The sequence below is a fragment of the Ranitomeya imitator genome, chromosome 2 (genome assembly GCF_032444005.1).
Source record: "Ranitomeya imitator isolate aRanImi1 chromosome 2, aRanImi1.pri, whole genome shotgun sequence".
Lineage (NCBI taxonomy): Eukaryota > Metazoa > Chordata > Amphibia > Anura > Dendrobatidae > Ranitomeya > Ranitomeya imitator.
In genome coordinates this window covers 468,263,019-468,277,782 of record NC_091283.1, presented here as the reverse complement: position 1 = coordinate 468,277,782, position 14,764 = coordinate 468,263,019, and the positions used below count along the sequence as shown (strand labels likewise).

Here is a 14,764-nt window from a genome sequence, read left to right as displayed (position 1 = left end):
CCCTTGTTACATTAAAGCTGTGCAATTTGTTAACCCTTGCTCTGCATTCTGTCTGTCACTGCATCCCGCAGCCTGCTTTCATACTCTCTGGGCCACACATTTAGCAAAACTGTTTCAAAGAAACAGTAACTTTGTTGCCCATAGCAACCAATCATAATGCAGCTTTCATTTAACCAGAGCTGTTTAAAAAATAAAACATGAGCTCTGATTGGTTGTTATGGGCAAAAAGGAAGATTGTCTTTTATTGGATACTTTTAATAAATGAGTCCCCTTGGGCATAAGTACAGCACCATACTATGAGATATTTTGTCTAGAAGCAATGCTTCTCAGAGAGAATACGCCCATAATATGGTATCCGATGGATCATGCTGCTATTTTTTTCAGTTAAATTCTGTATGAAAATAATATGAAAGGCTGCACATGACATCGTGAAGGATAGGTCATCAATGCTAAAGTAGTGGACACGTAGTGTAAGTCAATTCTCAGGACCCAGTCCATCAGTCATATCTATAATGTGTGGCTGCTGGACAGGATCCCTAAAAACCACCTCCTACCTCCTAGCAATTATTCTTTTAATTAGCAGGTCTGGTGCAATGGTAATGTAGCTTCTCGCCAGTGGGCTAATCAAAAAAAGAGTCACAGGTGCAGGGAGGTTGGAGGTGGTTCTCAGGGTTCCCAATCAGCGGAGACAGATTACTCACGTGGCCGATGGACCGGGTCCTGCAAATCAATCACACCAGTTCCAGTAAATATTTATATTAGCTGCACATTAGTCATTAGCCAATAATTGAATCCACATTAATCCCACTCCACTTATAATTAAATAAAACAATAACAAGAGAGTTAAAATCAACATATATACTGTATATATAGTAAATTTTTACATATTTACAAAATAATAATGGAAGGAACCTTACCCTTTACCTGGGCTATGAGCAAATCAAATGCACAAAGAGGGTGATTTCAGTTTAGCATGCCGTTGTTTGTGCATCATCCGAGCTGTGTAGACACCAGAACGTATACTAATCAGTACACTTTCCTCACACAGTGAAGAGGAGGGACTCTGTAACCTGCCAGGACTTGTACTAACCTCAAGATGCTTTTAAATAATGTTTAAATAATAAAACATTTATTGAGGTGTAGAGCAGTCTTAATTTCACTGCTTGGCGCACAACCTGATTTACTTATAAATGGTAGCTAGCGGAATCAAAGTTTTGACTTTCCAAAATCCATTTACAGAATTAGTTATAGGTCAGATGTTAACATTTCTTAACGGAAAATTTCAGAACAAGATAGCTACTAGTTCTTAAACTAAACATTAGGCTTCTTCGTGATTAAGCAGTGTCCAACTTGGCTTAGCTGAGACCCCGGAGAACATGATTTGGGTCGGTTTTTACCGACTCCAGTGTTGCAATCACCGTTATTCATAGAATAAGGGTGAACGTAAAAAAAAAGTCTGATTTATTTCTCTCTCCTTTGATATAATTTAGAACATCAGAGGAGAGAGAAATGGGGTCCCCAAACACCCCTGGTGCCTCTGGCACCTCCTGCATCCCCCAGGGATGTCCCCCGGCCCTCGGTGTCTTCTTCCGGGTAGAAAATGCCAATATCTGCCGGTCGGCACCTGGCAACAATAGGAGATTTCTCCTATTGGTTACTTTTGATTACTGTGATAGAACTTATCACAGTGAACAAAATACAAAAAAATAGTACATCAAACCCCCCTTTATCACCCCCTTAGTTAGGTAAAAATAATAAAATATATATTTTTTTTAATTTCCATTTTTCCATTAGGGTTATGATTGGGGTTAGAGCTACGATTAGAGTTGGGGCAAGGGTTAGGGTTGTGGTTATAGCTAGAGTTACAGATGGGCTAGGGTTAGGGCTACGGTTAGGGTTGGTCTAGGGTTAGGGTTGGGGCTAGGGTTATGGTTGGGGCTAGGGTTAGGGTTGAGGTTAGAGCTAGGGTTATGGTTGGGCTAGGGTTGGGCTAGAGTTAGGGTTGGAGCTAGGGCTGAGGTTAGAGTTGTGTTGGGGTTAGGGTTGTGTTGGGGTTATGGGGTTAGGGTTGTAGTGTTGGGGTTATGGTGGTGTTGGGGTTAAGGTTGGGATTAGGGTTAGGGGTGTATTGAGTTTAGGGTTGGGGTTAGGGCTGTGTTTGGGTTGGATTTAGAATTGGGTGGTTTCCACTGTTTAGATACATCAGGGGGTCTCCAAACGTGACATGGCGCCTGCTAGCTAATTTTCTGTTCAAAAAGTCAAATGGTGCTTCCTCCCTTCTGAGCCCTGCCATGTGCCCAAACAGTGGCTTTACCCCACATACCGAGTATTGGCGTACTCAGGAGAAATTGCACAACAAATTTTGTGGTCCATTTTCACCCTTGTGAAAATAAAAAAGTTTGGATCCAAAGTAAATTTTTTGTGAAAAAAGTAAAATATTCATTTTTTCCTTCCACATTGCTTTAGTTCTCGTGAAGCACCTGAAAGGTTATAAACTTTTTGAATGTGGTTTTGCACACCTTGAGGGGTGCAGTTTTTAGAATGGTGTCACTTTTGGATATTTCTTGTTATATTGACCCCCCAAACTCACTTCAAATGTGAGGTGGTCCCTAAAAAAATGGGTTTTGTAAATTTTGTTGGAAAAATGAGAAAACGATGGTTAACTTTTAATCCTTATAGCATTTTAACAAAAAAATTATGTTTCCAAAATTGTGCTGATGTAAAGTTGCCATGTGGGAAATATTACTTATTAACTATTTTGTGCAATATGACTCTCTGATTTAAGGGCACAAAAATTAAAAGTTTGAAAATTGCAAAATATTCACAATTTTTGTCAAATGTGTTTTTTTCATAAATAAATGCAAGTCATATGGAAATTTTTTTACCACTAACATGAAGTACAATATGTCACAAAAAAAGATTCTCAGAATCAGTGGGATCCAGAAGCGTTCCAGAGCTATAACCTCATAAAGTGATAGTGGTCAGAATTGTAAAAATTGGCTTGGTCACTAAGTACAAAATTTGCTCTGTCACTAAGGGGTTAATTCTAATTTACTTTGTAGCTCTGGCAGAATTAATCTTCCAATAGCTCTACTTTAAAATAGATGTCCACTCTTAGGGTATGTTTTTATAAAAACATCCAACCTGTATTTGGTTCAGGATCCTGAGCAGAACCCGAGGGTTCACACCATAATGAGGCTAATCCATGTACCTCAACCCAGTTTTTATGTGAGTTACACCCACAAACTGCTTTAATATGTAACATATCATGTATTATTGTTAAAAAAAATATGTGTGAACTTACCCTTAATTTTGTTATTCTCTCATTTTTTTCTCAAGGATAAAGACATATTAAGAGGCCTGGCAGCATCTATCACCTGATATTTCCAAAACTACAAATACAGAAGGTATAGAGGAAAATTGTATTCTATATAAAAAAAGCCATTTTGTTTGCTTGAACACCTATGCAATGATGCTTCAGCCTATCTCCATTGCCTCCTGCTTGTGATTGGTTTCTTCCTGTCACCTCTTACAAGCAGAGAATGAGTGATCATTGTGAAGCTACATCTTATAAAATACAGTGGAAGCTGCACTCAGCACTCACAGATAGCATTGACTGTAGTAAGTGTCAATCGTACAAGTTTTATAATTGTGCTGTTAATCATTGCATAGACCAGAGGTCTCAAACTGCATTCCTCGAGGGCTGCAAACAGGTCATGTTTTCAGGATTTCCTTGTATTGCACAGGTGATAATTTAATCACCTACAGAGAATGATTCCAGCACCTTGTGCAATGCTAAGGAAATCTTGAAAACACGTAAGGTTTGAGGCCCTCGAGGAATGCAGTTTGAGACCCCTGGCATAGACTCACCTTTCATAGTACTTCTCAATTACATATAGCAGGATTGTTATCTTTAGCTGCATTGGGGATATGCAGAACAGAAAACTTGGAAGGTGGGGCTAGATGGTGAGAGAAATTGTGAGAGTGGTCAGAATGCAGTAAAACAAATCCATAATTTTTTAGTTTTCTACTCATGGAGCTATGAGAGGTAGGACTTTTTTCTATAGTCTTGTTACCGTACTTTAATTTTTAGGGCAGACACAGACTGCCGTATTTCTCATGTGAGTATTGCATTGTAAACCTCGTACTGGCTGTCGGTTCTCCTGATCTGAGCTTGACAGCTGCATAGAAATACATCATACTGTTTTCCTCAGATCAGGAGAGGTGCCAGGCCAGTCCATGCAGTGCAATGCGATTCTCACATGAGAAATACGGCAGTCTCTCTCTGCCCTTATTTTTATAATTTAGGGATACACATAAACTTTTGACTACTTCTTATAACGATTATAATTTTCTTAATCAAACAGTAGTCATGTAACTTTTTTTTTACAGATTTTACTGTGCAAGGATCATACCATCAGTGTCGGAATGGGTGCCAAGGGGCACCAGTAAAATTGACTATGGAGATTCCTCTTTTCACCTGCATGCAAATTTTACACTTCTCTCGTTCAAAAATTTACCTATGCTTCTATATAATAATAAACTGGGTAGTTGGGTTAATGAGTGATGAGATTTTGCTTTTTTCTGTACAGAGTAAATCAAGTGAATGATGCCAAGTACTGCCCATATAGTGGGATTGGGAGTCCATATCTGCACAAGGGTCCACCGGTGGATTCCCCTGTTCTCCTATGGGCCAGTCCGAGCCTGTATATCATATTTTAATAGCTTGGATAGCTGGACATGGCAATTCAAAACATATACGATTTTATAAAACTTTGCTCCCACAAATTAGGTTTTTGTTACTATTCCTGGTCAGCATTAACATCCTTTCCACTCTTGACAAAGCTGTGGACACCTAAAACATTTAATTATCAATTTCATTACCAGAAACCCCAAGAAAAATCAACAATTATGTGCTGGGAAGAGTTTCTGAGACTAGACAGGTCATTCTGGAAACAATTTTTCTGCTGATGGTCTGCAAAAGAACTTACTGGTAATTCTTAGTCTGTCTGACTTATGGAGAACAGTCACAATGAGTTATCTAGTGGAACATACTGGTGGGTATAAGATTTTATATTTTGATATAATGCATTGGAAAATGCTTTAAGAGAACATTCTTTGCTGGCTCCAGATGTCTGTATCGCTGTAATAACAGACCCTGGACAAATGTAATCAGCAGAGAAGAAACTGCCGATGATCAGCAATGGATGTCTAGATATAATTGACAAGCTACCAGATACAGCAAATTTTAAAATGGAAAGGAAACTCAAGTCTTTCTCATCATCAGAGATGACAGGCGGAGTAATGAGGCCATTTTATTGCACAATATATAAGTGTGTGTAATATTTAACGTAAGCCAATGGCAGGCTGGATATGATGACACTGCATTATGATAAAGTGAGCTCCAGATGTCAGGAGAAAAATGTGAAGACTAGCCTAAACATTAAAGATGCACACACTGAAATTATATTTTTTTCTTTGCAAGAAGGACATTTAATGTAAATGGATAACACTATATTGATTAGGAGACAGAAACTAAGATACAGACTTGTCTTGAGCAACCCCTATGGCTCATGTATAGGCTAGAGACGGTTGAAATGTCATTTTTCAGGCTGCACAATAATAAATTCTTTTATTCTTCAAAGTAAAAAAAAAAACACATTTTTTGATATGTCCTGTTCACTTTTTATGATGGAAGTGATGTAATGACATCACATCCAGCTATGACATCACAATAAAGGAGTTACCACAGCTGTTACATTATTATTGTGTTTTCATAACAAAAGGTGTTGTGTTCTGACCAGGACCAGGAATGTTTGGAGGGAAGATAAAGGTTTATGTTAAGGTATATTTTGGGTCCTCCATTAACCACTTTCCAACATGTGTCGTAATAATACGCACATGTCAGACTCCCCCTGTTTGGTGTGGGCTCCTGCGCTGAGCTTGCACCTTTCTGGGCACATGACAGCTGATCTATACAACTGACATGTGCCCGCAACAGCCAAGGGTGGAATCGCGATCCACCCGCAACTGTTAACTAGTTAAATGTTGCTGTCAATCTATGACAGTGGCATTTAACTCGCTCTTACAGGAGGAACATCACTAATCCCGCCCATCGGTGACCCTGTCACATGATCGCGGGTCACCGATGGGTAGTCGTGACAAGCAGAAATCTGCAGCAGATCTCTACGGTTCTCACTGCCAGATTGCTATGAGCTCTGTCCTGTGGTCGGTGCTTATAGCATGTGAGCATTTCTGCTACACACAGGCAATCTGATCATCGCCTGTGTGTAGCAGAGGCGATCAAAGTACTGCAGCTTCTAGTCTCCCATGGAGTAAGTAAAAAAATGTTTTTAAAAATATTTAAAAAATTTAAAAAAATCTAAAAGTTCAAATCACCCCCATTTTCCCCCATTCAAAATAAAACAACAAAAAAAATCATACACATATTTGGAATCACCGTGTTCAGAATCGCCTGATCTATCAATATAAAAAAATAATTAACCTGATCGCTAAATGGTGTGACGAGAAAAAAAATAAAAAACAAACGCCTATATTACTTTATTTTTTGTTGCTGCTACATTGCAATAAAATGCAACGGGCAATTGGATCGCCCCCACGTAAGGGCAATGGGGTAGTCTGTACCGGGTCCTTCAGTTCCCTCAGTGGGGATGTCACGGTGGCCCAACCCGGACGGTGGCCCTATGAGGGGCGCCCAATAAAAGGCAGAGTTCGTAGATAACGGTAGTGTTCGTGACGCCACCTGTGGTATTCGGTCAGGGTGACCGACGCTGCTGGGGGGTCCGCTGGGGTGATGTTATGGCAGCTAGATGGTATACCTTCCCACAGGTGAAGTATATCCCCAGGGCTTCCCAGAAGTGTAGATGGTGATGGTGGATGGTGCAAGGCGCGGCAAATAACGAGGACACAGTGGGTGCAGTCTCTTTACCTTTACTGAAGGCTTCAGCATCCACAGTCCAGAGTGCCGGATGACAGGGCAGGCAGAGTCCAGCCGGTCTGATGGCAATTCCAGAGTCCCCTTATCGAGGTGGAAATCAGTAGCCTTCCCCTTGCGCACAGTAACGTAGTAGGTCCCTACTTGCATTAGCTAACATAAGGTCCTCACTCTTGTTACTTCTCTCTCTCTGTCCCCCAGATGGATAGGACATAACCCGTATGACAGTGGTGGCCTGAGGCTATTTTATAGGGACCCTAGTGTTGCCCCTCCTCCGCGTTGCCACCTTGTCTGCTTAGGTGTTTAGGTTGGACAACCAACTTGGAATCGATTGCCCTGCCGGTCTCTGAAGTAAAGCGTAGAGTCTATTCCTCCCTCGGTGTTCCGGCCACCAGATCTGCGCTTCAGGTGGAGGCAGCCTGCTTCTAGCTGGTCTCCCACTGTTGTTTTACTCCTGTTGCTATGACTTCTGTGCTCACTCACTACGGCACACTTCCTTTCGTGTCCTTTCTCAGGAGGCTGCCGCATGGGTTGCAGGCGCAGCTCCGTGTCCTTCTTTCCCTTTCCTGGGCCGAGCCCAGTCTGCTCCTCTCCTTCTCCTTCCAACTCCTGACTCCAACTCCTGACTTCCTAACCAACCCTTTGTGAGGAGTGGCCTAGTACATAGAACCTATAGCTCCCCCTGGTGGACCGGCGTGTGAAGTGTGTGTGTGGCTGTGATACCTGGCAGGGTGAACTCCTTTGGTGCCATCAGACGTAACATCGCTCCCCCTGGTGGAAGAACGACATTACTGCAACGACCAGGACTCTGGGGCGCTGCACTCCCCCCCCCGTTAAATCCAGCACTCCTGGGCTGGGAAAAGAACACAACAATTAGAGGTTAGCAAAATGCAAATTTCCTCTTCTGAGAAAAAGAGGACTTAAACTCTATAGCGCCACCTGTTGGAAGTAGCGATCCTACAAGTCACAATCAACTCTTTAACGAGTCGTGCAATATGACTTAGGATAAAAGCCAAATTAGTATCTCAATTCGCAGACACGGTGTTTCGGGGCTGTTGGCCCTCGTCAGTGCGAAGCATGAGAACTAATTTGGCTAGGTGAGAGGCTCTGGACTGGGGTCTAAGGGGTATCGCTTCTCCTTATGGAGAGTGACATACCAAGGTTAGCAAAAGACATGCAAAATTTTTGAGATGCTATGAAACAAATTAACTTAACAGTGCTTCCCTTTATGGGAGGTGAGAACAATTGAACGTTGCAAACATGAACATATTTACATAGTGCGTATTACCCTTTAAGGCAAAATAGAACAGAGACAATTACTATCTTACAATGGCATACAATTACCCATACAGGTATTCTATCTACTAAGTGCAATTACCCTCTAAGGGTATACTATCATTAACCCTTAATGTGCAATTTCAACATTTTCTTTATTCTTCTTCTTCACATGCAGGACTATCTGTCTACCCCTGCGGGCCTACTGCATTCTTCTTCCTAAAGCACGTTATCACACATTCTACCACTATCTGGATACATATTATCAGCTATGTAAACGTTATTAAGGTGCAACAACCGAACATTCCCTTTAAGAGGGAAACTAGTCTTTTCTGAGGTAGTGCAAACAATCAACAAGTCAGTAATCAACTTTAAGACAATGGAAACTTTCACGTCGTCATCAGGAACAGTTTCTTCGCAAAGTCTTCTTGCTTGTAAAACCAGTAGAGAGCACCTTTAAGAAGGTGCAAACTATATACAGGAACAGTTTTTGACCATGCTCAGTTCATGATTCCGCAGTTCTTTAAAACCATGATAACTTGTGCAAAACTGGAACAAATAGGGATTTAGGGATCCTGGGTAAATGAAGGGATCCCTTTAAGAATTAACCCTGGATGGGTTTAAAGCAGCAAAAAGTAGAAAAACAAACAGTTAACTATTTACAGCTTCATGGTTTCGAGGTTTATTTCTATAGTAGGTGACAAGACATCAGCCGGTAGTGGACTCTCCTTGGCCAGGGAAGGTCTGTATCCGGGCTCTCATCCGATGCTGTTTCGAGATCATCGGTTTGTCTCCCAGATGCGGTTATGTCATTAATGGGCTGGGTACGAATGTCAATTTTAGTAGCAGATTCAGTAGTAGAAACGATGCACATGGTGGTAGTAATGTTGGGACCCGCTAGCTCAGAGACTAGAAGGGTAGTGTCGTTTGTCTTAGTCGTGGCGGCAGATGGCACTACTGCAGGCTCACATCGTTTAACGTCTTTGGCATACCATCCCTGCTCACTCCAGTGGCGGGTGTAGGTCACATGATCTCCCCTACGCAGGTTGCGATAAGGTGGTCCACTGCGGAACTGGGCTTCTACGTTACACCTGGCAACGAAGACTTTCCTGGCTCCAGTATAAAGCCCCAACCCCTTTCCGGGTGAAAGGCTAGTACGGTCCATTGTTTCGCCGGACTCTCATTGCCACGTTTAGTCTTAGATTTCGGTACGGTACGTTGGGCAGTCGATTCGATTTGTTCTCGGCCCTTCCAATGTGAAATCAGGCAATGTTTGTATTGCTCCCAGGTGAGCTCAAGAATATAGGAGCCCTCTTGTGCAGACCCGTCCAGTCAGATCTTTGGAGCATCCCATTTAAAGATCAACCCCTCGGGGCTTACGTCTAGCGGTTCACCCATAGACATCGGGAGCGGGGGCAGTATCCCTTCCATTGTATCAAGGGGTGCTATGATGAGCTCGGAGGCAGGCAGCTGGTCACAGTCGGGACGGGGAGCGGTCACCGGAACAGGATCGGTCAGTGGGGCAGGGTCGTTTTTGGTACCTGCGTCTGATGTGGTTCCACCGATGTCGATCGGCTCCGTTGATGAGGACACTGGAGTCTGCTGCTGCTCAGACCACGGTTCTTCCTGTGCGATCTTCCTGCACAGCTCCGACTTCCATTTCTTTGCTGTTGTCGGCTCCATGTCCGGGAGTGGGAAGTTCAGCGCCTCCATCGGCGGGCCCAGGGAGTCCGGATCCTCCAGTAGCGGCACGCTCTGGTTCGCCTCCAGTGGGCTGGGGTTGCCCTGCGTCACTTCGTCGTCATTCAGGTACCCGCTGGTCGCCATCTCGGCTTCTAGATCTGCGGCAGCACCCACATGCTGCTCCTCCATTTTCTGGGGGTGTTGCTCCCTGGCTGCTCGGCACGTCGTGGTCTCGTAGCTGTAGTCGGAGGGGGCGGTCGTCACTTTTGGCGCCGCTTTCACGGTCTCCTCCCATGGCACGCCCTCCTTCTCCTGCGCTCCTCGTGGCGCGGTAATGGTGGCGGTTTTGGCGGTAATTTTTGGCAGTAATTGGCAATACACAGTTCTTTCAGCAGAAACAGTTCAAACACAATTCTGGCACAGTTCTAAGGCGCACATGACCCGATTCTTCAGGCTTAAGTAGATCCTGTTCGTGACGCCAAGATTTGGATCGCCCCCACGTAAGGGCAATGGGGTACTCGGTACCAGGTCCTTCAGTTCCCTCAGCGGGGATGTCACGGTGGCCCGACCCGGACTGTGGCCCTATGAGGGGCACCCAATAAAAGGCAGAGTTTGTAGATAATGGTAGTGTTCGTTACGCCACCTGTGGTATTCGGTCAGGGTGACCGACGCTGCTTGGGGGTCCGCTGGGGTGATGTTATGGCAGCTAGATGGTATACCTTCCCACAGGTGAAGTATATCCCCAGGGCTTCCCCGAAGTGTAGATGGTGATGGTGGATGGTGCGAGGCGCGGCAAATAACGAGTACACAGTGGGTGCAGTCTCTTTACCTTTACTGAAGGCTTCAGCATCCACAGTCCAAAGTGCCGGATGACAGGGCAGGCAGAGTTCGGCCGGTCTGATGGCAATTCCAGAGTCCCCTTATCCAGGTGGAAATCAGTAGCCTTCCCCTTGCGCACAGTAACGTAGTAGGTCCCTACTTGCATTAGCTACCATAAGGTCCTCACTCTTGTTACTTCTCTCTCTGTTCCCCAGATGGATAGGACATAACCCGTATGACGGTGGTGGCCTGAGGCTATTTTATAGGGACCCTAGTGTCGCCCCTCCTCCACGTTGCCACTTTGTCTGCTTAGGTGTTTAGGTTGGACAGCCAACCTGCCGGTCACTGAAGTAAAGCGTAGAGTCTATTACTCCCTCGGTGTTCCGGCCACCAGATCTGCGCTTCAGGTGGAGGCAGCCTGCTTCTAGCTGGTCTCCCACTGTTGTTTTACTCCTGTTGCTATGACTTCTGTGCTCACTCACTACGGCACACTTCCTTTTGTGTCCTTTCTTAGGAGGCTGCCGCATGGGTTACAGGCGCAGTTCCGTGTCCTTCTTTCCCTTTCCAGGGCCGAGCCCAGTCTGCTCCTCTCCTCTCCTTCCGACTCCTGACTCCAACTCCTGACTTCCTAACCAACCCATCAGTTTTACCGTTTGTGAGGAGTGGCCTAGTACATAGAACCCTTAGCTCCCCCTGGTGGACCGGCGTGTGAAGTGTGTGTGTGTGTGTGTGGCAGGGTGAACTCCTTTGGTGCCATCAGACGTAACATCGCTCCTCCTGGTGGAAGAACGACATTACTGCAACGACCAGGACTCTGGGGCGCTGCACGATCAAAAGATCGTACCTGCACCAAAATGTTTTCAAAACATCAGCTTGGCTTGCAAAAAATAAGATAAGCCCTCACCCAGCCCCAGATCACAAAATATGTCTTGAAAAATGGCACTTTTTTTATTTGTTTTTTTTTACAAATTTTGGATTTTTTCACCACTCAAATAAAAAAGAACCTAGATGTGTTTGGTGTCTGGGAACTCATAATGACCTGGAGGATCATAATGGCAGGTCAGATTTGGCAATTAGTGAATATTGGGGAAAAAAAAGAAGAAAAACAAATGTGGAATTGCAATTGTTTTGCAAATTCACAATTTTTCAGTAACAAACAAGCCCTCACATGACCATATTGACCAAAAAATAAAAAAGTTATGGTTCTGGGAAGAAGGGGAGCAAAAAGCAGAAATTCAAAAGCTGAAATACCCCTGGTCTTTAAGCGGTTAAAGAGAACCTGTCAGTAGAGATGAGCAAACCTGTCAAGGTTCGATTTGATTCACTGAACGTTTAGACGCTTGCCGAAAGCCCCATTTAATTCAATGGGATGCCAAACAAAAAACAAACAAACGTATACGCAACACCTTAAGGCATGACAAAAAGTTTCCCAAACAACTAAAATTAGGGGCAGGTGTGGCACCCCAGGAGTCCGGTTGCCACAATGGCATTGCCTTCCTCACAGGGGGTGATGTCATGCCTGGAGGTAAGGAGGGATGCCCTTGGCAGGTAACACAAACATGCAACACCTTCCTGACTCCAGACCAGAAGGGGGAGTTCTAAACCCGGTTTCAGGGGAACTTCCCTATAAGTTCTGGTCTGGAGGCGGGGTTGGTTAGTCTGTGTGTAGGGACAGTGAGTGAGGGTCGAGGAGGCAAGAGAGGAAAGCCTGGGGTGTGGAGCTGCGACTGAGCTCCCCAGGATTAAGTGCCAAAGAGACCGGACACCGGAGTCCGTGGTTGCAAGGGTACTAAAGGCCCAGCAACTAAAGCCGGAAGGTAGGAGATTGCAGGTCTCCTGGCCACATCTGATACCTGGAGGCACCACAACAGGTCAGGAGCCTGGGGCTGCCATTGAGAAGACAGCGCCCATGAAAGGCTCATGCTGTCAGCCATATGGGTTAGGAGAAACAGACACTGAGAAGAACTTGTGCAGGACTTCAGGCCGCAAGGGACAGAAAATACAGTGCAGAAGGGAGGCCTCCGAACCTACCTGGCTAGGTGGATCCCATGTTAGTTTCAGGTTGCCCAGACCCCATCAACACCAGTAAAAGGTAAAGGAAACTGCAACCCTTGTGTCCTCCAATCATTTCCTGCACCCTCAGTCCTGCACCCCACCATCTATCATCCCTTACCAATTGTGATGGTAGCCCTGGGGCCCCGCTCCACCTGTGGGGAGCAGAACCATCCCTGTTGCATTACTATCGACCCCAGCGGTCCCTTTAAGCAGCGTCGGCCATCCTGGCCAAACACCACAGGTGAATTATCCCCCATAGACTTTATTTTCCACTTACCTACCTCATTTTTGTTGGACGCCCAGACCACGGACCAGGTCACTGCTACCATGACCACCCCTTTAAGTCCCATCGGACCCAGTCGGAGTACCCCACGGTTCTAGCGGGCGCTCCACAGACACCATGAAAACTGGCATCAATTCACCAACAGTAGAAATTTGCAAATGGCACAATCATTAGTCAGCCATGGGCCATGCATGAGGTATCAGGATCTGGGCCAGCATTTACAGCTTGGAACTGAAGTTTCAATGAGGACCTGGTGACTAAGCGAGCAGGGTAAGCCTTCTTAGCTGGAAGACCTGATACCTCATGCAACACCTCCAAATTTTTTTTTTATTCCAGCTACACTCAGATGGCACAAACATGTTTCATACAGTACTATTGGTAGAAAAATGTTGACTGATCAATTAACCCACAGTAGAAACATTTATAATGTGTGGTGCAGTGACCAATCTTACAGCCAGGGGGCGCTGTGTGTACGCTGCAGGATGCGCTTGGATGTATAACTGTGGTGGTGAGAGAAAGTGCGGCAGGATTATAAATGGCCGGTATGTGTGTCGCAGAGGAGGACACTCTGCGCTGTTAGTCTGAAGTTATGTTGTGTTCTGGGACCTGTAGTTCCACAAGTAATTGTGTAGTTCTAATGGGAGATTGGCAGGGCTAGTTATGAGAGATGGGAGGGTCAAACTAGCCACACCCACCCACACTCCCACCCAGGGGAGTGGTTACAGGTATGTAATGTGACCAGGGTGTCAGTCACGAGGTTCAAGTGTGTGGATCTGAATGATCCAAGTGCAAGGCCCTGGAAGCCTGTGTTGGAAGTCCTGGGGAATAGGATTCCTGAATAGCTCATGGTTGGGTTTTGGCACTGAGTGGACGGTCAGTGTTGGAGCACCTAGAGATCGTGGACCTGGACGGTCTGTGTTGAGGACCTGGGACTGACGTGAAGTCAGTGTGAGGAGTGGAACTCCTGAAAGGTAACCCCGGACAAGGGGATTATAATATACGGCAGAGAAGCCTATCTGCTATATGAACTGACTGATGTCCTATAATGTTCGTGGATGTAATGAAACGGACTGTACTCTAGCTGGTTTATGCGGAGTTTAAATAAACCGGATTGCATGCTTATGTGAAGTAACCGTGCCTGTATGCGTTATTCCCGCATCAAGCGAGTGTCCCCCAAGACACGAAGTAGGGGAAACGCTACAAATGGTACAGAAGCAGTCAGCCATGGGCCATGCATGAGGTATCAGTATCTGGCCCAGCATGTACAGCTTGGTATTGAAGTTTCAATGAGGACCTGGTGGGTAAGGGAGTTGTGTAAGTCTTCTTAGCTGGGAGCCCTGATACCTCATGCAACATTTTTCTGCCACACACAGATGGCATAAATATGAGTTTCATACAGTATAGTAACATAGTAACATAGTAACATAGTTAGTAAGGCCGAAAAAAGACATTTGTCCATCCAGTTCAGCCTATATTCCATCATAATAAATCCCCAGATCTACGTCCTTCTACAGAACCTAATAATTGTATGATACAATATTGTTCTGCTCCAGGAAGACATCCAGGCCTCTCTTGAACCCCTCGACTGAGTTCGCCATCACCACCTCCTCAGGCAAGCAATTCCAGATTCTCCCTGCCTTAACAGTAAAGAATCCTCTTCTATGTTGGTGGAAAAACCTTCTCTCCTCCAGACG

General features: G+C 44.9%; 1 protein-coding gene across 1 annotated transcript in view; it reads right to left on the bottom strand.

Annotated features, from left to right (window-relative positions):
- Positions 1 to 14,764, bottom strand: part of LOC138666693 (piezo-type mechanosensitive ion channel component 2-like) — a 194,927-nt gene that overhangs the window by 172,823 nt on the left and 7,340 nt on the right. Inside the window, exon 3 of the mRNA XM_069754876.1 lies at positions 9,611 to 10,298. Coding sequence (XP_069610977.1) covers positions 9,611 to 10,298 — 688 coding nt within the window. The remainder of the gene's footprint in view (positions 1 to 9,610; positions 10,299 to 14,764) is intronic.